The sequence below is a fragment of the Solea solea genome, chromosome 2, assembly GCF_958295425.1.
Source record: "Solea solea chromosome 2, fSolSol10.1, whole genome shotgun sequence".
In the NCBI taxonomy this organism is placed as follows: Eukaryota; Metazoa; Chordata; class Actinopteri; order Pleuronectiformes; family Soleidae; genus Solea; species Solea solea.
In genome coordinates, this window is record NC_081135.1 from 33,434,566 (window position 1) to 33,460,111 (window position 25,546).

The window sequence follows — 25,546 nt, forward strand, 5'->3', positions numbered from 1 at the left end:
TTTTGGACGACATACAAACCTATGACTTTTTTGTCACATTTTGGACGACATGCTAAACTATGACATTTTGGTCACATTTTGGACGACATACTAAACTATGACTTTTTTGTCACATTTTGGACGACATGCTAAACTATGACATTTTGGTCACATTTTGGACGACATACTAAACTATGACTTTTTTTGTCACATTTTGGACGACATACTAACCTATGACTTTTTTGTCACATTTTGGACGACATACTAACCTATGACTTTTTTGTCACATTTTGGACGACACGCTAAACTATGACATTTTGGTCACATTTTGGACGACATACCAACCTATGACTTTTTTGCCACATTTAGGACGACATACTAACCTATGAATTTTTTGTCACATTTTGGACGACGTACTATTCTATGACTTTTTTGCCACATCTTGGACGACTTACTAAACTATGACTTTTTGGTCACATTTTGTACGACATACTAAACCATGACTTTTTTGTAACATTTTGGACGACATACAAACCTATGACTTTTTTGTCACATTTTGGACGACATACTAAACTATGATTTTTTTGTTACATTTTGGACGACATACTAACCTATGACTTTTTTGTCACATTTTGGACGACATGCTAAACTATGACATTTTGGTCACATTTTGGACGACATACTAACCTATGACTTTTTTGTCACATTTTGGACGACACGCTAAACTATGACTTTTTTGTCACATTTTGGACGACATACTAACCTATGACTTTTTTGTCACATTTTGGACGACATACTAACCTATGACTTTTTGGTCACATTTTGGACGACATGCTAAACTATGACTTTTTTGTCACATTTTGGACGACATACTAACCTATGACTTTTTTGTCACATTTTGGATGACATACTAACCTATGACTTTTTTGTCACATTTTGGATGACATACTAACCTATGACTTTTTTGTCACATTTTGGACGACATACTAACCTATGACTTTTTTGGTACATTTTGGACGACATACTAACCTATGACTTTTTGGTCACATTTTGGACGACATACTAAACTATGACTTTTTTGTTACATTTTGGACGACATACTAACCTATGACTTTTTTGTCACATTTTGGACGACATTCTAACCTATGACTTTTTGGTCACATTCTAACCTATGACTTTTTGGTCACATTTTGGACGACATACTAACCTATGACTTTTTGGTCACATTTTGGACGACGTACTAACCTATGACTTTTTTGTCACATTTTGGACGACATACTAACCTATGACTTTTTGGTCACATTTTGGACGACATGCTAAACTATGACTTTTTTGTCACATTTTGGACGACATACTAACCTATGACTTTTTTGTCACATTTTGGACGACACGCTAAACTATGACATTTTGGTCACATTTTGGACGACATACTAACCTATGACTTTTTTGTCACATTTTGGATGACATACTAACCTATGACTTTTTTGCCACATTTTGGACGACATACTAACCTATGAATTTTTTGTCACATTTTGGACGACGTACTATTCTATGACTTTTTTGCCACATCTTGGACGACTTACTAAACTATGACTTTTTTGTCACATTTTGGACGACATGCTAAACTATGACATTTTGGTCACATTTTGGACGACATACTAAACTATGACTTTTTGGTCACATTTTGGAAGACATTCTAACCTATGACTTTTTGGTCACATTTTGGACGACATACTAAACTATGACTTTTTGGTCACATTTTGGAAGACATACTAACCTATGACTTTTTGGTCACATTTTGGACGACATACTAACCTACGACCTTTTTGTCACATTTTGGACGACATGCTAAACTATGACTTTTTTGTCACATTTTGGACGACATACTAACCTATGACTTTTTGGTCACATTTTGGACGACATACTAACCTATGACTTTTTTGTCACATTTTGGACGACATACTAACCTATGACTTTTTGGTCACATTTTGGACGACATGCTAAACTATGACATTTTGGTCACATTTTGGACGACATACTAACCTATGACATTTTGGTCACATTTTGGACGACATTCTAAACTATGACTTTTTTGTCACATTTTGGACGACATGCTAAACTATGACCTTTTTGTCACATTTTGGACGACATACTAACCTATGACTTTTTGGTCACATTTTGGACGACATACTAACCTATGACTTTTTGGTCACATTTTGGACGACATACTAACCTATGACATTTTGGTCACATTTTGGACGACATACTAACCTATGACTTTTTTGTCACATTTTAGACGACATACTAACCTATGACATTTTGGTCACATTTTGGATGACATGCTAAACTATGACTTTTTTGTCACATTTTGGACGACATACTAACCTACGACCTTTTTGTCACATTTTGGACGACATGCTAAACTATGACTTTTTGGTCACATTTTGGACGACATACTAAACTATGACTTTTTGGTCACATTTTGGACGACATACTAACCTATGACGTTTTTTGTCACATTTTGGACGACATACTGATCTATGACTTTTTTGTCTCGTTTCGGATGACATACCAAACTATGACTTTTTTGTTTGACATACTAAACTATGACTGAACAAACGTATTCACCCAGACAAGTTCTGCTCCTTCCTACTGTAAGTCCAGAGTAAAAATGTTAAAATAACTTCTGTTATGAAACTAATCTGACAGCTACCTACTTCCTGGTTTGATTATCTCTAATTAATGTATTTATCTCATGTGAGCTCGACCGTGAAAACAGATGTTTCCTGGGACTGCAACTAGATTAGGAATTTTTCCTCCTTTTTCTTTATCATGTAGACTTGCAGTGTCAGTCCTATATGTATCAAATTTCACATCATAAACACTACTTGAAATATTCACTAACTACGCATTGCAGGAACACAATGATAAAACTGAAAAGAAAATGCTCCACAAATACATACCTTTGTTTTGTCACTGTTGCTTTTCCCCCCCGTTTCCAATTCCTGGTTAACTCCTTCAGAGGATCCAGTGCTTGTGTGTCAGCCAAATAACACATGCACAACTGCATGGTCATTAAAAGCTTCTGTGGTTATCTGGTCCACTTTCTCATTGGTGCAACTCTGAAATAATTGGATTGTGCAACAGTGCGCCTGCTTCCTTTCCCAGACTGAGCCTGGCTGTTCCCATTCTGAGGATATGCTCCACATACAGCCCCCCAGGAATCACTTGAACCAAGGGGCCTCAATGTCAACAAGCCTGTAGGGTCAGAAATACACTGAACACAACAGTTTGTTTTTCCTTTTTTTATTTTTTTTTATTTCTATTCCTCATCAGGACAGTACACACGCACAGAAAAACTGTATATCTTCAATACCAAACAATGAAATATACCTTCAGTAAATGAGTCTGATACCATTTACCTTTTCTAACTCATGTGTCATAAGCTCAGCCACATGTGTTATATCCATTGTTTACATAACAAGAATCTCTTGCACGGCTACTGTTTGACTGGACTGTCATACTGCATCTCTTGCTGCAGGGCTATTTGCTGTTAGAGATGATAATCTGTTTTAAAAACTGAAATGAGCAATAACTGAAATCAATTTAAAGTTTTTATTTGTGTGTGCTCGGTTAGCGGAATGTCCCTGTACTGTATATTCACTTCTCCATGAGTTTATGCTTACAGGTTTGAGCAGACCAACCATCTTTCTGCAGCTGTTTTTTTGCTTGAAGTTTAGCCTGATGTCTGCTGGGTAAACCGAATATTTTCATTTTAACTCTTTTCGCATCCATGTCCAGACTGAGGAGGCTGATTGACGGCAGAAAATGTGACCACCTCTCTGTGGTATTCCATTTGTCTTGAATAATTGATTCTTTGAAAGATGGATCTTTCAGGATCCCTGTTAAAACATCTCTCAGCACAGCACCATCAGGACGTTTAGAGCACTTACTCCACGCGTCCTAAAATCATAAGGCATTTGTGAGCAGAGAAATGTCGAGGAGTGGTCACAGGAAAACGGTTCCATTTCTTTTAACCGAGGGCGTGAAAGTGTAAAAGCAAATGAAGTAGATTCAGGCAGATATTATCACATGGGACAATAGCAGACTGGAAACATTACATTTGCCCCACAGATGTGGACATAATTCACTCGTAAACACATTCAAAGGCTAATTGCAGACATATCTTGTCTGATCTGCAATGCACAATCTCCCTGTTTGGTGGCATTTAGGGGTGTGGTTGCTTATTGCACCCAACTGAATACTTTTTGCAAACAAACGTGAAAGGGACTCCATGGTTGACTCCGTGGAGTTCACTGCGCACTTTAAACACACGGAGATCGACGAATATATCGTAAAAATTTGACAGACTGAATATATCTGATCCTTATAATGCCCCTGGCGTGTTTTTTACGAGGTTTAGAAACAGCCGGCGAGGACATTATTCCGGACACGCGGTATCCTGACAACGTCAACTTCCTGATTAACTTCCCTTCATCTTACTCCGGGGAGTCACTGAAAGTTTACAGGAGTCTGGAGGGAAACAAGTGGATGCGATCTGGCTTAGTGGCACCAACAGTGTTGGTTCCCATCGCTCCCGTCTTCTTCTGCTCGCTGTGAGCGCGTTTCCCAGCAGTGATTCACATCCACCGTCTCTCTGGATCTGTGGGGATCCAGTAAAATGCTCTCCCGTTAGCCTGTCTGCGACTGTTTTGGCATCGCGGGACATAACAACTGTCCACCAACTTCACATTTATGATGAAAACAGCCGGCGAACTAGACTTTCTGACATATTGCCTGATTGATGTGTCTAGTATATATGTCTATAAGGACGGGAACAGCGTTGTTTCCTGCCAGGGGGGCGTGTCAGAGGTGAATTGTGTAAAACTAAATTTATTTATTTAATTTAAATATTCATTTGAAATCTACGGAGCCCTGGAGGTGACATAGACAGAATTTTTTTTAAAGTGTGCGTGCGCTTTACTTACGTGAGATAATATGTTGCTTTACAAAGTCGTGCGCGCGACTTTGTAAAGCTCGCATGGCGCTGTCCCGCTGCGTGCAACTTATTATCTTGTGCGTGCGACTTAGTAAAGCGTGCATGCGACTTATTATCTTGTGTATACGACTTAGTAAAGCGCGTGTGCGCCTTATTATCTCGTGTATACGACTTAGCAAATCGCACGTGACACTGGCCCGCTGTGTGCAACTTATTATCTTGTGCGTGCGACTTAGTAAAACGCGCATGTGACTTATTATCTTGTGTATACGACTTAGTAAAGCGCACGTGCAACTTATTATCTTGCGTGTGCGACTTAGTAAAGCGCGCATGCGACTTATTATCTTGTGTATACGACTTAGTAAAGCACGCGTGACTTATTATCTCGCGCATGCGACTTAGTAAAGCGCATGTGCAACTTATTATCTTGTGCATACGACTTAGTAAAGCACGCGTGCGACTCATTATCTCGTGCATACAACTTAGTAAAGCACGCATGCAACTTATTATCTTGTGTGTACGACTTAGTAAAGCACGCGTGCGACTCATTATCTCGTGCATACAACTTAGTAAAGCACGCATGCAACTTATGATCTTGTGTATACGACTTAGTAAAGTGCGTGTGTAACTTATTATCTCGTGCATACGACTTAGTAAAGCATGCATGCGACTTATTATCTCACGCATACGACTTAATAAAATCGACAGCTAAATTAAAAGAAAAAGTAATCAGAACCCTCAAAGAATACACACTATCTTTGTGTGTTGAAAGCCATATTTCAACATATTTTAACATTTTAGGATATATGCTTTTTTTCTTTGTCTCTACCTATTAGATGACAATTTAACAGCTTCCTCACACGTGTGTGCTCAGGGGAAACAGCCTGGCAACCCGACATCCTCACTGACATGACTCCAAAAAGTCCCTTTCAAGCTAAATCATAATATTGTCTCAGGCCTCATAATGGGGTTCACTTTTATACCAGAAATTATTTAATGAGTGTTTTTCAACCAACAACTTGTTTCTTTAGGCGTGGCTTTCAGAGACTTTCATTTCATTCGTCACGCGGCTAATCTCATAAATCTGAGCCGCAGAATTCGCCGTTGTTCAGTCAGTACGGCTCGATCGGTCCAGGAACAACATAAAAAGTTACTGTCAGAAGCTTTTCTGCAAACTATTTTCCATCCCACAAACCGTGCGCAAGAGGCAGATCGGGCAAGGTGAGGATTGATGACCCTGAGAGACGTTACTTCATAGTCGCCAGACCAAGCTATAGCACATTATACTTGCTGCACTCACGTCACACCGGAGCTGCTGTGGAACTGGAAACCCTAACATGCATCCGTGGGTCGGTCAAAAAGATGAGGAAATATCTCAGTCATGTAATGGGCACAGCGTTTCCTGTTTCCATGACAGACACACACACACACTCCATCATATGACATATGAGTGTTAGTCCGTAGTTACATCATATGTCAGGGACTGTTATGCTCCATTGTAGTGACAGTAAAACTTTAGAATTCAGACTTTTTTATGGTTTCAAGTAATGAAGCAATTTTGAGTGGTTAAGTTTCCCTGCAGTCATTCAGCAACGGTGCACGCACTGCGTATGAGTCCTGACACTGAAAAGTTCACACAGTTATTAATATCTATGAGCGACTAATTATTTTCATTCATCATGTGTAATGCGGAACTTTTTCATTTGCAGAAAGACAGCAGACGGCATGCAGTTTTTCCCCCCACACTTAATGAGCAGATGGAACCTGGAACACTCATCTGTGCTATGTCTCAGCAAGGCAACATGAGTCTTGTGCTGTAAAGTGCCTTTGCTGGGTGCAGGGATTCAAGTGTTTGCATGTGCCAATTCACAAATAACTAACTCAAACCTGAGGTTTAAGGTTTACAGCTCAGAAACTGAAGTAAAACTAATGTGGCAGTATCAAGCCTGCAATACCATGTCCAAAATGTTTATGAAATTATATTTATCCGTTATTGCCAAGTGATTGCCAAGTGATTGTGCAATGTTACACATGGAGCAGTGGATTGATAAATAGCACCAAATGGAGGTGCTTTGTTGACTGCTGCCACAGGATAAATATGTGGTCAAAATGATGTTATTTCAATAAAAAGTTGAACAAAAATGTGATTATGACATTGCTACCTGTCCATCAAGTGAGCGATTAATGACACGACATCATAGTATAGAATGTCATAGACAGGAGTGGCCTCAAAGGTCTTCTTCATACTTTGGTTGTAATGAGTGGTTTTTAGAACTGTTGCATTCTTATTATTTTTGAACCCCACCAACCTCTAGTTTCTCTTTTTGGGATGTTTTCTGTAAAGCCTGTGTTTAAGTGTGAAAATCCGAGCAGATCGCTGTCAAACCATCAACCATGCCACATTAGAAGTCACTGAAATCATCTTTGTGTTGTCTTGACCTTGCATACTTTACATGCACTGAGCTGCTGCCACACGATTGGCTGGTTAGACATTTGCAGTACCAAGCGGTTGACCGGGCGTACCTGATAAAGGGGGGTGTGGGTTATGATATAGTCAACTCGTAATAATTTAAAGTTATTAAATGATTGCATACTCACCCATGAAACCGTGTGTTACTGTGTGTTCGAACCGCACAAATAAATCGTCACAAATCATATCAAAAACCACAATACACGACAGTTTATGATGGGAGTCAGTCAGTAACATGGGAGCAGATAGGACCCTGTCAATGTCATCAGGATGTTTACACACACACACACACAGTTGACTTACAGGTTCCTGAGGTTCAAACTCTGAGCTCCCAGCAGTCATTTTGGATTTCAGTAGTCACTAATAAACCACGCAGTCTGCAGAATGGTCATATATTTTACATGCGGGCTCCTGCTTGCATACTTGGCCTTGCCTGGAACCTCACTCGGGGATTTGGTTTTCCGATGTCCAAGTTGCACCGCAGAGCGCCTGGCCGCGTGCCCCAAAGTCACAGCCGTCTGTGCGGAGATAGTGAGGGAGCCCGGCTGCGGCTGCTGTCCCATGTGTGCCAGGCTGGAGAGGGAGAACTGCGGGGTCTACACGCCCAGGTGCTCCACCGGCCTGAGGTGCTACCCAACCCTGGGGCCTGAACTACCACTGCAGCAGCTCATACAGGGTTTAGGTCAATGCCAGCAAGTGGGGGAATTAGACAGCCTCGACCACCAAGCAACAAACGGTACGTTTCTTTGAGTTCATTAACAGTGGTGCAAAATGGCTATCTCTAATTAGTATAAAGAATATAAAATATGACTTAGATTACATGTCATTTAGCAGACGCTTTTATCCAAAGCGACTTACAAGGGAATTGAGCACAACCTGCCAGGGGTGGAGTTGAACTTGCGACCATGAAGTCTTTTGCAACACAGGGTCTTAACCACAGGCAGTCTTAACCACTGAACCACTCCACCCCCTAAAATGTCTTGCCTTGTGAGAACTCTGCCTCACCTCTCACTTCCACTGCAAGTCTGCAACTTTTAAAGCAAAGGACGAACACCAGAGGAATGAATAGAGGCATTAATTCACGGGACATGACAGAGTGAGTCTTCAGAAGTGTAGCCACAGCATAAAAGTGATATAGTGCAACGGTCACGTTCTGTATATGTGCGTAAACTTGTTTTATAGATTGTATAATTGGTCCGCCGCCACGCACTTTGTTACTGTGATTTAATGCAGACTCCTGAAGTATCCATCTGGGAGCACATTAATGAGTATTTCGGCACGTGTGCCAGCATCAGTCAGACAGCTAGTTTTGACCTGTCATCATACCTGGGCATGACATTCAGATAATTACCCTTAAATAAGGAAACTTCCTGGAAAGCTGCACACCGAGTCAAAACAATATTGTTTTTTCCCCACAGGGCTCTTTTTTTTTTTTTTTATGTAAAAATGAATAAACCTACATCAAAAGCGACGAGTCACAAGAACTGCCCAAAAGAAATAACTGAGCAAATCCTGCGGGGACATTAGAACTGTTAATCTTTGCTCTCCCACATTGGAGTTATTGGGGACAAAAGGTCACTATTGATTCCTGAAAATGAATGTTGACGTATGCAGTGTGTTTGGCAGGCGGCGGGAGGCCCACATCTGTCAGCGCAAACAAACAGCATCCTCTCCGATGAACCCGTGACATGTCTGTAACCCACATATCCTCACATTTCTTCATTCCTTCATTTTGTACCGGAGAGAGGTCATTTAAGCAAACTTACCGTCTTACCGCGCAATCGCGTTTACAGTAAATATGGAATATTCTCAGCACAGGGTCTCGTCAGGCTGGCGCACATCTCTGAGGGACGTCCGGACAGTCTGGACTGCAACAAATACAAATAAATAAATTAGTAAGAAAAGCTGGTTTTCTCAAATTGGAAATTTCTCAATCGAGAGCTCAGTCGGATTTAATACTGTCTTTTAAGTCACTCTTAAACATCCATCCTTCACTGACATTCTTTCTGGTGTGCAGAGAACGCCATAGTTCCCTGATGTGGAGGAGTTACAGTCTAATGATTAGATGTCAGTAATTCTTACACATGGACCTTTAATGTGAGTGTGAACCTGGCCATGTACTGTATGATGCACGGAACATTGCAATACTCTGTACGCTGAGTATTTCCTTGTATGGTGGAGTTCTGGATCACAACTTGAGAGGACCGTTGTGTTTGAAAGCTGCATGACAAACGTGGCCTTGCATCAATTGTTACCAAAGTAACCCGTGCAGATATGTTCGCTCTGCCTGGACTAGGAATGGATGATGTTATCGCCACGATATTCATATCAGCGGATGTTGGCTTCGACCCTTTAAGCCTCAAAATGTCCGTCTGGACTTCTTTTTGCTAGTTTTAACAGAAAGTGTCCTATGAGTGAAGTACTTTTGCCCATTTTTTCCCAGAAATAAAAAACACAACACTTTTTTTATTGAGGAAAAAACACTGCAGTTGTTCACGAACACCAGATTTTGCATGTTAAATTTGAACAGTATAAAACGCGACAAAGACGCTGATTCGCCGGCTTCCTGTTAAATAACCGTAAAATTACCGTGGCTTAGACATGCAGATCCTCAGTTTTCAGAAACAAAAAAATGCGCATTTTTAAAATGTATTTATTTTGCTCAATGACGAGCATTTATATCTACAGCTGCTGTGACATGAGAAGGCAGAATATTATGTTCATTTCACTACAGAAGAGACTAAAAGTGCAGGGAAAAAACATTGGTTATTAGCCAAGGAACTCCAAAAAGTACAATTTCATCCAACAAATCCTATTTGATAACAATTAAAGATCCCATTTGTTTCCCATGAGCGTATCTTCCGCAACCTGTGTCGTCTACGTTCTCAATCAGGCTCATATGGATCTCGGGTTAACTCAATATGGAATGTGCCTGAAATAGTGAAATAGTCTCTGACAACAACAGAGTGAGCAGAGGTGATTTTCATTTTTCCCCTGCAGGAATCTTCATTTGGTTGAAGTAACCGCATACTTTTTGGTTTTCGGGTGGGAGAGGCTAGTAAAAACAAATCTAATTCCGTCCTTTGTAACGTAAGCTGACCGTGATGGACTTGTCTGTGCTCTCCGCTGAGATTTACCGTCTTTGGTGTTCAAACCGGTTAGAACGCATAAAGTAAAAGCTGAAAATGAGTGTCAGTTGAGACTGCGGTTTGCCCTCAGTTCACTGTGTTATACTTGGCTTTTCAAGCATGAGTAACTGCTGGCTGTCAGATGCCAACATCTGTCTCCTTTATACCTATTAAAATGCACATTTTGACTTTTTTTAAGGAGTTGTGTGGTGGTTATTTTGGTGTGACTCAGAGTTCAGAATGCAATAATCTCACTCAAATGAAATAAACAGAGTGACAGCCTGAGTAAACAGTCCAGAGGTCAAACAGACCACTGCAGAGCACATTTCACATCCTTTTCTTTCCAATTTTAACATCATTTTGCACTGAGACACCCGCTGATGTCATGGACGTAGCATTTACCGCTTCTGTTGCAACTTCATGTTGCTGTCCTTTTTTTCCCACAAGTCAAAGGTGACAGAAAATGGCAACGCTGAGGTTTCAAATCCACGCGTTTGAGCTCGTCCAATCCGAAACACATGTAATATTTTCGATGGCACAGCATCTTCAGTGTTTCCACTGCGGCTATTTCTGTAATGGGAGTGGACTTGGAAATGCTCTCACAGTCATGCTTCACATCAGCTTCAGTCTCCTCGCGAATCAAAACATCATCCCGTTCTTCCGAAAATCCCGAACAAAGAAAAATCCACTGACCGTTATACGCTGGCCATTATACGGTGCGTAACATTGTATATAACTGATCATTATGCAACTATATTTGTAATTTTACATCGCAAGATGCACAGTGTACTTTGTTCAGAAGCGCTGGATACATCCAACGTTTTATAGCTGTAAGCAAAGGCTTGGACTCTATAGAATTATGTGCTGTTCTCTAGACCGGCAACAGTTTGGACATGTTTGTACAATATAGGGTTATATTTACTCGGCTCGAGACAGGGAGCGAGTACGATGCACTGAAAGCCGAAATAATCTATGGTTCGGCCTTTGAAAATCAGAATTACAATTACTCCTAACAGTGAGAAACGTAGATTGAAAATTGGAGACTTTGACTTTATTGAGACTGGAGTGATACGGAGAGTAGCTACGACTTGGAGGCCGTGCTGCTCATGTTGGAGGTGGCAGAGCTTCAGGATGAGGGCGACAAGGGTGAAGTGGTTCAGGAGGGAGCAAGGATTTGGGGGGAAAGATTGAGGTGGTAAAGAGATCTACAGAGAAGAGAGACGCACAGTACGTGGAGTATGTAGAGCGTTTGGTGGAGCTGAAGAAAGTGTGCATGGACGTGCTGAAAGTGGCGGATGTGTCCGTCTGACAGCAGAGATGTGACTGGCTTACGTCTCAAAATCAGTTGATAAGAACACAAATGGGGGAGGGAGACGAGTTGTGAGACAGTTTTTGTTGATTCGACTTAAATAAAGCTTGTTTTTTTTGCAGCAAATGCTTCAAAATGTCATGCAACAGCAATGTCAAGAGGTAAATGAATGGATTAGAGTGACAGGAACACTTGCCTGCTATTAAAGTTGCATCAGCAGCATTTCCAAAAAAACTCACTGTGGAACCTTCTCCAACTTCCTGGAAATACAGATAACAGTGTTCTCTCACAGATGTGTGTGTTTACATGACACAGGCACACAAAAAATGAAACTAGCCAAAGTCAAAAAGGGCAAGATCAATAAAAAGCCGGTTTCGTATAAAACTAGTTTATGGGAATGCATGTCATCTACAGACGTCACTCCCCCGGTGCTCAGCACAGGGAAACCACTTTATGATGTTTACCATAATGTTACCATGGAATCAGGCACTGAGAGGGTTTTCACACTGACTTTGACTTTGTTCAAAGTGTCTCATTTTCAGGAGAGTTTACTTTCTCATCTGCAAGGATACAATAATCCAAGTGAGCACACAATGGTCAAAGGGCTCGGTCTGAAAACTAACCCCAGAAAACACAGGCAGGGTCACGAGGTGGCGATCCCAGCAAACACATGACATAAAAGACAACATGGAGCTGGAATAATCCTCTGGAATAGAGAGCTAATGAGGACACGGGAAACACAGGCAGGTGAGCGGGGAATGGAAGGATGTAAGCAGGCAGTGAAACGCTTAAACACTTTGTCATGAACCTCAAACTTTAGTTTTAAAACTCAGTGCAGTGCTTCGGTTTTGTTGTAGCACAGGAGGCAGACGGTGAGGGTGTGGAGGTCTGTGCAGTGGACTGGAGTGTGTGTAAGTCAGATTTTCATCCAGGAAACAGAAGTCTGAGTCCTGTCTAGAGGGCCGCATTCTTCTGTCTGAACCTGAGTTTGAGAGTATTTATCACACAAGACCGAAACTCAACAGGTATTCAGTTTTTTCCTCTTTTTTTCTGTTAAAGAATTTTTGTCTCACACAAAGTTCTTGTTTATTTTTGCACTAAATCATGAACATTTTTTGTGATGTATATAATAATCATGGACAATTTTATTGTGCGACTGTGCCTTGTCCTCACATAGCGGGTTGCAGCCCTCTCCCTGAAGCCCCCTCTCTCAGCTGTCCCTAATATCATCTGCATGCTGTGGTCCTGTTGTGGGGCTGCTGTCTGTGGAGCAATGGCACTCTCTTGTGGGGGTCAGTTGGTTGCTCTGTTGAAGCAGCGCTGTCACTAATCTGTTGCTCGTCCCTCTCTACTCAGGCTGTTATCAGTGGTCTGAAACTGGCCTGCAGGTGACTCAGTTTCTCTCCTTTGCCCACCTGGTAAGGTCTTTAAAAACCTCGTGCAGGTGTGAGAGTGCGTCTGCATCACTCATCCACTGGGAAAGGTGAAGCCATCAGAGGTCATGTGGGGCGGAAGCTGCGTGCCAACACCTGCATGTCCGAGAAATCTCTCCCTGAGGTGAAAGTTGTTAGTTCAATATATCGTGTTAGTGCCAGTAAGCAAAGTAAGTCAAACACACAGTCCTCTTTAAGTTCAGTGCACTCAACAAAAATGTCTATTTAGGTGGAAAATATGCTCTTTATGATGTTAAAACTGATACCATCTACATTTATATTGCAGCATATATTTTTTTCTTGGCCACAAAGATGTTTTTCTTTACTAGAAAACGAGACAAAATTGACAGCATCGCATAATTCCACATCCAAAACACTCCAGAACGGAGCTCTAAGTCGATCCACACACAGTACATTCAGGAGTATGTGATATAACAACAACACCTGCATCCACCAAGCAGTTGTCCTTCACTTCCAATTCACTCGAACCCAACTCCACTAACAGGTAAAATAAAGTTTGAATCAGCGTTAATGCACCAGCAGCAATGATTCATTTACGACAAAAAAAATCGAGTTACTGCCCAAACACTTTAGCCCTGCCAGTTGGCTACAGTCGTCCCTTTAAAGTACAAAGGAATCGTCCTCTTTTTCTTTCTTTTTTCACACGCGCATAAAAAGCAACATCAAGAGTTTAAAGACACTGCTGTGTAAAAGGTTTAAGAGGAGTCTCTGGCTAAAATCTTCTTCATTATTCAATTTCTTTGTGCGCAGTTGCCAGCAGTAAAATGTTTGAAGTGGTGGAGCCTTTTGAAGAACTGTTTGCACTGTCCATGGTTTTTGAGGTACAGTGAGGCCTTTTTCTTCTTCTTCGTCTTCTTCGTCTTCAGCTCAGAGAAGAGGTGGCACACCTCCAGCGTATACGATAACAGGGCAAATACGTTAATGCCAAGCAACGGTGGAAAGACATTACTCATTCCGTGCTGTGAAAGCGCCGCTCAAAGGCTGTGCAAAAAAAAAAAAGAAGCCAACGTTCCCAACAGCTCGAGACAGGTAGTTTCTATGGCAGTGAAGGCAGAGTCAACAACAGCGTCGAGATGACAGCTGTTGGCTCGACGTGTGGTTTTTTTTTTTCTTCTCCATGGAACATGCTGTCATGAGCTTTTCTGCGCGGCTATAGAAAACAAGTAACTATAGGAAACCTTTACAGCTTGTCTGTGTTTGCAGGTCAGTTCACGTGACAACAATGCCATTTTTTTTTAGCCTATAAGCATAGACCTGGAGGAGAGTGTGCATGTGCACGTGCAAGCGCCGTTTCACGAGCGACAGTATTTATGAATGTGAAAAACCTGAAGAATTTTGAATCAGAACTGAACAATGTGGTTCTTCAACAACAACAAACTAAAGTTTATGATTACTTGTTTAATTTTAAGTGTTAGTGTTCAGCCGGAGTTTGGAATGAATGACTTTTAGTGGTCGCTGACATCACTGAAATAACCGGAATATGAGAATACATATTCAAACACAAGAAAGAAATAAACACAAGAATATAAAAGTATAAGAGAGAGTATTAAAATATGATATAAGACGTTGACATCATTCAGATAAGTGTTTTGACACTGTTTAGTTACTAAAAGCTACAGAAGGCAGGCTTTTTCCGTGTTAATGATAATAATCCCATAATAAATCAAATGAACTGAGAGAGAACAGCACTTTTGGACCTCCTCTAGTCTCTGTTGGCAGCCTTTGCAACTCCGTCCTCATCCTGTTCTACTCTCCATACGATTAGTTTAGGTGGAGCTGCATGGAACAAACTAAACAACTGCTGCATTAACTACTATGACAAAGTTCATTAAAAAATTGTAATAGGAATTGTTGCGGCAGTGAATAAAGTCATTTGGTTTCAACACCTGGCAGAGAGCGTGCGCAGTGAAATGGACATGTATTGTGTCATAGCATGTGTACGGATGATTTGCTGGGGGGGCTTTCCCTTTCAGGCGTGATTTACAGCCTCACAGCTCTTGACAGCACTAATTACACGCTCACACACAAACTTATTTTTATATCTTAGCAACTTAGTATCCTTGAGTGCTTAACCCTAACCTTAACATAAACCAAGTCTTAACCCTGGAAAAAGCCCCTTAAACCCAATGAAAGGGTCGGAATGTCCTCAGAAAGATATAAATACATGTGCACGCACACACACACACAGAAAAAAACCCTATGGCAGGTATTCACTGCTCCCATGACAAAAAAAAAAAAAAAAAAAAGACTTACTCAGCATGAAAACACTTCATCACCTCCTGAGCTGTTGGCTCAGCTCTTTAATTCTGCCTGTTCACCTCCTGTTGAAATGAGTCAGCCCGCAGCATCAGGTAATAACTTACGCGATGCTGATAAATGTCTTTCCACAGCCTCACACCTTCCAAGAAATTGTGTTTTCACCGCCGCAACGATCGCTTCTCTGCTTCTCCTCTGAATCACTGCAGAATAAACGATACCCTTAAAGTCATCTTATCTTCACTGATCATCACTTATCATTTTAGGACATTAAACGTAATTTACTGAAGTAAAACTCACAGTTAGTCTGGACTTAGTCTGCACAACCATATTTGGATATTACCATATATGACAGCTTTAACTTCCAGGGCAGATCATCAGGGTGAGGAAGGACATCTTTACTTTAGCCAGTGTTTTGCATTATATCATGTATATTTGGGCCATGCAATGGACTGGTTGGGATCAGCTGGGATTAGCACCAGCGTCACCGCGATCATGTAGAGGATAAAGTGGTAGACGATGATGAATGAATGAATGAATGAATGAATGAATATGTGTATTAGTCCCTAATGGATCATGATCATCTTTGTCATTTGCCGCACGTTCTGTCGCCAGAGAAATCTCACAGGACAACAATTCCCATGATTCAGAAACTAGGTCTTCTGAAAGAAGTTCCCACTGATGTTATAAACCCGAGCGCATGTAGTGCTTTGCTACTTTACAGGAAAAAAGGTCTTAGCAGGTCTGTTCACACTGTCGCCATCGTAATTACAGCCGTAGAGATGCCTGACTGTCCAGGGGAGCATTAGTCACATGAGGTATGAGCGACACAGGATGCCTCGAGGACACACAGTGTCTTCTAATTCAGGATTAAGATGACTTGTAAAAGAGAGAAGGCCTGTTATTAGAAAAATATTTACTTTTTTAATAGCAGCTTGTAATTAAAGAATAGATCATTGTAGTCAATGTAACATCTGCCAATTAAATGCATACCTATAAGCAGGATACAAATAACCTTCATGACCAAGAAACCGACTCCGACGGAGGATTTCCAAGAACCTGCAATTAACCAATGTTACACTGGAACTAAAACCAAAAACATTCAATGGGTCTCTTTCTATGGCAGATGTTTTATATCTGAGTTTCTTTTGTGGTTTTTTTTCCCTGCAGAGGTGCACGGGACTGAAAATCCACTCACCAAGAGACCTCCTCTGGACGCTTGGCTGTGGCAAGAATCCGCCAGGAAGCAACACTCGAATGAGCGCAAAACCAAGATGAGGATAAATCAAGTGGAGGACGTGCGGACCCAGACAGCGCCGCAGGTGAATGACATTTCAATAGTGTAAATAAAAACAAAGGAACACGTGATGATAAAGCTTTGGCGCTTGCACTAATTATGGAGTAAAGGGCATCAGCAGCTCAGTTGATCCCCAATCAATAATTTCTTTGGAAGCCGAGAGCGGCCATGGTTGCCATAACTTATTTGGCTTGTTTTCTAGTGATAACGAGATCATTGTGGAGAGATTAAATCGTGTCAGGTTCATGATTACACTCAAGCACTGCCACTTGTCAGGGACTGGGAGGAATCTTGAATGGTGTGCAAGCAAAAGTACACACAATTTCTTTCGATAAAAAATGTCAACGTTGGACTTTTTATTTGAAATTTCTCAAAAACTGTGCAGTAAAAATGTCTGGTTTTTAGTATGCTAATAGTCATAGACGTCCTGAACACAACCCAACCAGTCTTGTCCAAAACTTATGAAAAATGTTGTTTTTATTCAATAAATAAATGTCAATGTTGCACTTTGACATTTCTCAAAAACTGTTACTGTACAGTAAAACTGTCAGATTTTTTCTAGATCCTGCTGCGCTGTTAGTCCTTTTAAGTCTTGATATAATCTTTAGATGACAGTACGCAGACTTTGCAAGTGTTTTAATGTGGTTTCTGAAAGTCAGGTCTGAGTCCATGAAAATGGCAACGTCTCTCGCTTGGTTTTTTGGGTTTTAATGCAAGTGACTGAAGGTAAGCCTTCACTTAGCAATTAATCCTGTTTTCTCTTTGTTCAGCTCAAGAACATTCTTTTTCACAGACACTCACTCATTCATTCGCTCAGATGCAGGCACTAAGCGCCCGTATTGGGCTACAGTTGTCAGGTGATATGGTGATGTAAATGCGCATGTCGTCTGCATAGTTACAGTTACATATTTTGTTGTTTTTTAGGTCATTTTTTCTGAATAAGCAAGATGTAATGGAAGCACACATGTACCACTCGTTTAATTAAAGTTTAATCCAAGTTACGTAGGTAAAGTTCGACCTTGTGTGATCAATAACAAGTTTCTAATTACGTTCACATTATTCACACATTAGTACGCATTAGCGCCGCATTCCAGCGGCGTATTCTTGGCGTACAATAATTGCACATAATGGGCGTCTTTGTGATAAAGAGCGATGTTGTTTTCCGCCGTGGAATGTGTGTCGGCAGTTTAATGCTAATCTATACATTAGATCCCAACCCGCTGTCTCCCATTCTCCAACATTACACAGTCTCTAAAGCAGCGTGACAATAATAAAAAAAACAGTTCCAGGAACATCCTTAATGGGGTGGAGTATAGACACAAAATGCTCTTTCTGTTTTATGCAAATGAGCGTGGGCTCCGCGGGCTGTGCTGGAGGCCCCACATACGTCTCAAACACGGCAAACAATGAAATGCATTTGCTCATTTTCTCCCTCACTTAACTCGGCCGGGTTGCAGCAAAACATCATAAAACTTAAATAATTATAACAATAAGCTGTAGCGCACGTAAGAATTGCCACGGTCATTAGGAGCGACAAAGCGCGTGAGGCGGGGGGTGCGGGAGGGGGGGGGGGGGGGGGGGGAGTAAAAGAAGTCGAGCAGCTGGACATGGGGAGGCATTTCAGACAGCTGGGGTCAGGCATGAATGCACTTCGTCGTGTGTGGCCATGTGAGGTCAAATACTGTACACAGAACACATACCGCACTGTCAGAGCCGGGGTCATGGCATATTTGTAACACAAATGGCTTTAATTTAAAGTACACATGTTTTTTTTGATAAGGAATTGATGTTTTCATGGGAACAAGACATTGGAATTCCTGTTGATTTAGCTGTCTATTAAAATCTAATTTGTCCTCTTCTTCTTTTTTTCAATTTCAAAAACAGCACTGGTTTTACTCGAATAATTCCCAATGCATATTTCTTCAGGGCCGTAGCTGTTTACGTGAACTGTAGTTTCCTTCACGTATCTCGTTCTTTTTTTGATGCTCCACAAGTTCACATTTAACCCTTTAACACCAAAGACTTGAAATGTCCTTCTAGACTTTTTATTTGGTTATTTTAACCATAAGCAAGTGCTTTTGTCCATTTTTCCAGACTAACTTTCAATATCTGGCAGTTATTTTCAATTTACTGCGTGTTAAACTAATAAAATGGTTTAAAATGAAAAAAAAACACTGTAGTTGTACACATACACCAGATTGTGCATGTTCAATTTTAAATTTGAACAGTATAAAACATATTTATGTGGCAAGCACTGTCACCTCATGAGCGGAGTCTCCATGTTCTCCCACGTGTGTGCGTGGGTTTTCTCCGGGTTCTTTGGTTTCCTGCAACATACAAAAAACATGCAGAGGTTAATTGGACAGAGGTTGAATTGACCGTCGATGTGAATGTGAGAGTGTGTTGTTTGTCTCGTTTGTGTGTTGGCCACATTTTTTAAAGCCTGAATATGTGACCTGTATTAAACACACACCCCAGGGACGTCCGTATAAGGAGTTGTGTATTATTCCCAATTTACCGAGGGTGCACCTGTCAACGTCAAAACGTCAAAAATAAATAAGACACAGAATAACTTTTATAAAATAAGATTTAAAAGGTTTAAAATCAAGCAGGTTTATGAGAAGTGGTGTGAGATGCTGGTGCTCGCAAAATCTCATGGCAATGACTGTGACTGTTGCCTTTCGTACATCTCGAACCAATCTGAACATTCTCCTCTGACATCTGGCACCGACAAGGCATTATTCTCCCAAACAACTGCTGCTATGTTCCTCTATGAACCCTAGAGATTGTTGTGTGTGTGTGAGAGAGAGAATCCCAATAATTCAGCAGGCTCTGAAGTTCTCAGGCAGCCCGTCCAGCACCGAGATTTCCTCATTCACCTCACGCTTTGTCTCGACTCTGTCTACGCGTCTAAATGCACAGATTTGCTGCCGCACAGAGGCGGAAAGTAGTGAATTACATTTACTCGTGTTGCTGTAATTGAGTAGGCTTTTTGTACACTTGTACGTTTTAAAGTAATTTGTAATTTATACTTTAATATATACTATACTATAATATATATAATACTTTTACCTGAGTAGTTTATTTGGAAGTATTGTACTTTGCTACATTTAAAATCACATCCTTTACTAAGTAAAAAAAAATGTTGCGCTGAATTACAAAATAAATAAATTCATGCACCGGAAACTTTGGACAGGTGAATGAATGGCGAGGACAGGTGAATGAATGATGAGGACAGGTGAATGAATGATGAGGACAGGTGAATGAATGACGAGGACAGGTGAATGAATGACGAGGACAGGTGAATGAATGAATGATTAGGACAGGTGAATGAATGACGAGGACAGGTGAATGAATGAATGATTAGGACAGGTGAATGAATGACGAGGACAGGTGAATGAATGATGAGGACAGGTGAATGAATGACAAGCACAGGTGAATGAATGTTGAGGAAAGGTGAATGAATGACGAGCACAGGTGAATGAATGATGAGGACAGGTGAATGAATGACAAGGACAGGTGAATGAATGATGAGGACAGGTGAATGAATGATGAGGACAGGTGAATGAATGACAAGCACAGGTGAATGAATGACAAGGACAGGTGAATGAATGTTGAGGACAGGTGAATGAATGACGAGCACAGGTGAATGAATGATGAGGACAGGTGAATGAATGACAAGGACAGGTGAATGAAGGTTGAGGACAGGTGAATGAATGTTGAGGACAGGTGAATGAATGACAAGGACAGGTGAATGAAGGTTGAGGACAGGTGAATGAATGATGAGGACAGGTGAATGAATGACAAGGACAGGTGAATGAAGGTTGAGGACAGGTGAATGAATGATGAGGACAGGTGAATGAATGACAAGGACAGGTGAATGAAGGTTGAGGACAGGTGAATAAATGTTGAGGACAGGTGAATGAATGACGAGGACAGGTGAGATATTACAATAAATATTACAAATAAATATTTTCAATGAAGTACAAAAAATACTTAAATACAAATATTACAACAATACAGCAATTATCCTTCCAGACAACAGGACATTCACAAAAACAGTTCCTTAAATAATAAACAAAACATTATCTAAACATTAATTTATCTCTATAGTCTATCTTAATAAAGAGTTTCCAAAACAATCAACACAAAACACATCAATTCTTAACACACACACACACACGCCCATCTTAAACTCTTAGGCTATGTGCGCATCACGTGAACCTCTCATCTCTGGCCACTAGATGTCACTTTAGACTGGCAAATTTAACATAAGACATAAACATGAATGTACAGCTTCCAAAACATTCAAAACACAACTAGAATTCAAAACAAAGTTATTTCTTAGTGCTTGAACACATAAACATTCATTGTCATACCTGGAAAAGGGACATAGGCTACATATGACCACGCAGACGTTGCTTCTTCTTCGGCAGCTTCACCGAGAATGAGGCGTCTTGCGGAGCGCTCCCCCTTCCGGTAGTAATCAACTACAGATCATTTTTTTCCTGAGGCTAAACTAACAGATCTGACATCTTTTAAAGGTATATTAAAATGATCTCAAAAATGCTTAAACATTTTAAAACCTCTTTTAAATTACCCTCATCTTTATGAATTTTACATATCTTACATATCATATAATTAAAAACAATTAATGTGAGATTTGTGTCCCCTTGTACTTTTTGCACGACACAAGAAAAATAACCTTGTTAAAAAAGTAACTTTTCAACAAACTACTTTTTTTTAATTTAACTTGAGTTCTTTTTTTTGTTCTTTTTTTTGATTTAAGTAAAATGTTATCAAAATAGTGGCACTTTTACTTGAGTAGAATATCTCAGTACTCTTTCCCCTTCTGCTGCCACGTGATTGGCTGATTAGATATTTAGTTGAATAAGTACAGTGTATATATGAAGGGGATTTGCACAATAAATGTAATGGGACAAATTGCTTGTGTTTTGTGAGTCGTCTCTTGTTGCAGCTAAAGAATGCAAGTTTGAAAAAAAAAAAAAAAAAGAGGTGTGTTGAAAGAAGTGAGCTCACCAGTGAAGCAGCGTCCCACCTTGTCTGCTGCTTGTGTTACTGCACCACGCAGTCATAAAACATGACTATGAAAATATATTCCCATCCAATACTTCCATTATGATCCAGACCCTCGGTCAGTTTGGTTCTTCAAGGCTCCGTCGGTCGCATTCTGTGTGGAAAAAGTGTGAATAAGAGAGAATAGATTTCATCCATATGTTCAGACGTCTGATAAGGTTTGTGGCAGACTGCGCCTCCTCCTGCTCTCCTCTCTCATCCTCAGCCAACTAATCGTAACACTGGACCTCTTTGATCCCGGGAGCAGCCTGATACAGTCTCCATGTGCATGTGTGTGTGTGTGTGTGTGTGTGGGGCCGTGCCCACCTGCTGAGTTACGCAGTGTCACGTTCCACTCCACCAGACTCACATCAGTAATATTGACTGATCTCTCTGCTCGCCTCTAACTGCACCTCATAAAGGAAAAACGTTAGCGATAAATACATAAATGTGCTTATTTGTGACATTTTTACAGGACATGCAGAAGTATTTTATTACACTTTTATTTATTACTTGGACAGATCACATTCTTTGGCCCAAACCTTCTTCTTAACTTACACTATAGTCTTTTTGTTTTTGTGAATGTGTGCCAATAATGGTATAAGCGTAACGGTCCCGTCTCTGTTTGAAACTCGCAGGGTGCCTGTCAGGAAGAGCTGGACAACGTCTTACTGGAGATTTCCAGAATGACCTCCGAGGATAACAGAGGCTCACTGGAGAACCTGTATCTGATCAGATTTCCAAACTGTGACATACATGGACTGTACAACCCCAAACAGGTAAGATGGGCGACAAGTAATCATTATTGTGATGGTTTTTTTTAACTTTAATTGATGATTACAAAACAAATAAAAAGACATGAACGGAACTCACCAAGTAAAAAAAGACACCTCATCAAATTTACACCCATATAAGTTGATGATATCTCAAGAATTTGGTCCGTAGGAACCCTTTTCTACGGAGGATTAAGTGCTCACTCTCCTGCACCAAAGTCCATTGGAAAAATTGGTGTTTTTAGCTCACAGGGAGGCAGGAGATTCTGGTCTAAGTTTGTGTCACTTAAGCAAACCCTTATGGAGGTTCTTAAACACCTTAGTTCTAAAACAACACATGTAAACTTGGTGATTGAGGCAGCGGCAGATCAACAACTCCTGTGTGCCATGATGGATGTAAATTCACTGCATTTGAGCAGGTAATAGAGGTATTTTTTATTTTTATCTATCCCTTTAATACCAGGTGTGAGCAGCACCATACTTCTCTCAGGACAAATAATGTAATCTCGACGGTTGATCTCGTCTGAGCCGTAACACTGTGGCAGACTGTGTATATCATTTGGTGTGGTGCGCGTCTTTCTTGGATTTCCCCCGTCTTCATTCTCTCAGTCTCGTCTGACTCACACACATGCCTGCGTGCACAGACTCTCACACTCACAAATTGTCTTGTATCACCCTGGCAAATTACCCCACTCTGCATCCCCCCCACCCCCACCCCCTCCTTTTTCCCACCTGCCACCATTCTCCACACAACTTCTCCCTCTCGCTCTCTTTTTTCATAAACTCACACACTTTTTTTTTTCATCCATGGCTCTGACACACACAGAGAAATGTGTGAGAGATGTTGTCATCATGAATGAGGCAACAAGCTTCTGAGCTCAAGGTTACAAGGCAATAAAACTGTTTGGCGCACTTCATGGGAAGACTTTTGTTAAGCCGCTGGAAAGGAACTGTGCTTCCGACTGGGGGCTCGAGTCTTGAGTTCTGCTCATCCATAGAAATCGCACAGTGGAGGACAAACAAGGTCACATATCCAGTGTTGTCCTGCGCAGATAGCAGAGCCGAAAAGAAGACTTGAATAGGTGCCACGGTTTCCTAAAGCAGGGTTCTCAACCTCTCGGCCAATTTTCATCACTGGTCACAAACAACAGCATTGTTTCAAGGCTGGAGTCCCCGGTTCCCAGGCTCCCTTTTGGAGTTGTCCCTCCTTGTCGCGCGGTAATTACTGTAACTGTCACTTTTTTTGTTCTTTTTCATCGAAGGAAGAAAATGGAAAGTCTTTTCTTTGCCCCGGGCTCTTGGTTCTTTTTGCCGTACCCTACTCAGCTGCCCCGCGTGCGCCGCGTAAACTGTGTCCACTTCAATTACAACCTCATTTCTGAGTAGAGGGGGTTCTCCGCGGGGGGGGGGTTGGGGGCATGGGCCCACTGGCATGCCACTGTTGTGTGTATGTGTGTGTGTGTTTGGGTGTGTGTGATAGAATGTGTGGGTACGGGGGCATGACCTGAGTGAGGACTGTTATTGGGCGAGAGCTGTCCCGCCCAAACCACACTGACTCTCATCCAATGGCCCCCGCCACCGGAAGCCACACATGCACAGACACAGACACACACACCATGCTTCATTAGTCATGAGTGCACCCCCGACAGCCCCCCCTTGTTTCTCACTGTGCATCCTTACCCCTCCCTCCCTTTTTCCAGTGTTTTCCAACTTATCTAGTTTGTGTTTTTGTTTTGTTTTTTCCCCTCAGTGCAACATTTCCACCCACGGCCAGCGGGGCGAGTGCTGGTGCGTCAATCCCTACACCGGTGTCCAGATACCGGCAACGCCCAGAATCAGAGGGGACCCCAACTGTTACCAGTATCAAGAGGACTTCCTAGAATTGCCCACTGAAGCCACCTACCGCTAGTTGAGCCCAGCAAACATCAGACAATCACGTTTTTGTGACAGAAACACGTCAATCCGTCTCTCATTGGCTTCCCCATCTTTGTCCGTGGGACTTTAACCCATTTAAACCAGCTAAATATTTTACATTTTTAAGACAAAGCAACTTAAACTTTTAACTTTTTTTTTAAAAAAAGGTCCTGCCTCTATATATGTTTGTTTTTTTGCAAAAGTCACACTTGTGTGTGCTTTAAAGCTGCTTGAAAAGTGTCCTTTTGCCACTTAGGGACAGCAAAAACGAGCTATAAACAATATTTACATTATGATCATTTCGTGCATTTTCTGTCACATTGTCTTGCACTTTGTCAACTGTATTCGGAAATAACTTTTGTCCAATGTTAAATTTTGTTTTAATTTTTAATCCCAGTCTAAGAAAGATGACTCATTCTTTGTCTGGTATTTAGTGAACAGTGGGAGATCACAGCTATGGGGCTGAAAACAGCTGCCCACTGCAGTCGGACGCCAAGTGGACGAGAACGGGAAGACTTGAAGTGAAGCTGTAGACCAGAAAAAGATGGAATGAAAAATGAACAATGAGCTAAACAAAGGGATTTTCACTATAAGCAACTAGGAGGGGAGTTGAGGTCATAGTTATAGCAGTTGCTGTGCTAATGGTGGAGCCGGGGTTGATACTGATCACAGTGGGAGCTTTAATAACAAAAAGAATCAGCCAGCCATATTTACACACTTTTATAACTTAAAACATACAGTGTATTGCTTCTCAGGTGCACTGGGCATGTGCATGCCAGTGTAAACAGGAAGCCGATTCTCTCCTCTGTAGTAAACTCTCTGCATAGTTTTAGAAATGACTACAAACGACAAAAGCACGCCGCTGACAAGAGCAAGAAATTCCCTTTCCCT

The 25,546-nt window shown here is 41.2% G+C and overlaps 1 protein-coding gene across 1 annotated transcript; it reads left to right on the forward strand.

The window, feature by feature from the left end:
- The first annotated feature begins 7,832 nt into the window (after positions 1–7,832).
- On the forward strand, positions 7,833–25,046 carry LOC131475528 (insulin-like growth factor-binding protein 2-B). The gene is made up of 4 exons (XM_058653726.1): positions 7,833–8,184; positions 16,766–16,917; positions 22,607–22,747; positions 24,492–25,046. The coding sequence occupies exons 1-4, from the start codon at positions 7,833–7,835 to the stop codon at positions 24,648–24,650; spliced, it is 804 nt and encodes a 267-aa protein (XP_058509709.1). The 3' UTR covers positions 24,651–25,046.
- The last annotated feature ends 500 nt before the right edge of the window (positions 25,047–25,546 follow it).

Coding starts and splice junctions, on each gene's coding strand:
- LOC131475528 (XM_058653726.1), top strand. CDS start 7,833: ATGGTCATATATTTTACATGCGGGCTCCTGCTTGCATACTTGGCCTTG. Junction 16,918..22,606: donor GGACCCAGACAGCGCCGCAG/GTGAATGACATT, acceptor TGAAACTCGCAG/GGTGCCTGTCAGGAAGAGCT. Junction 22,748..24,491: donor GACTGTACAACCCCAAACAG/GTAAGATGGGCG, acceptor TTTTCCCCTCAG/TGCAACATTTCCACCCACGG.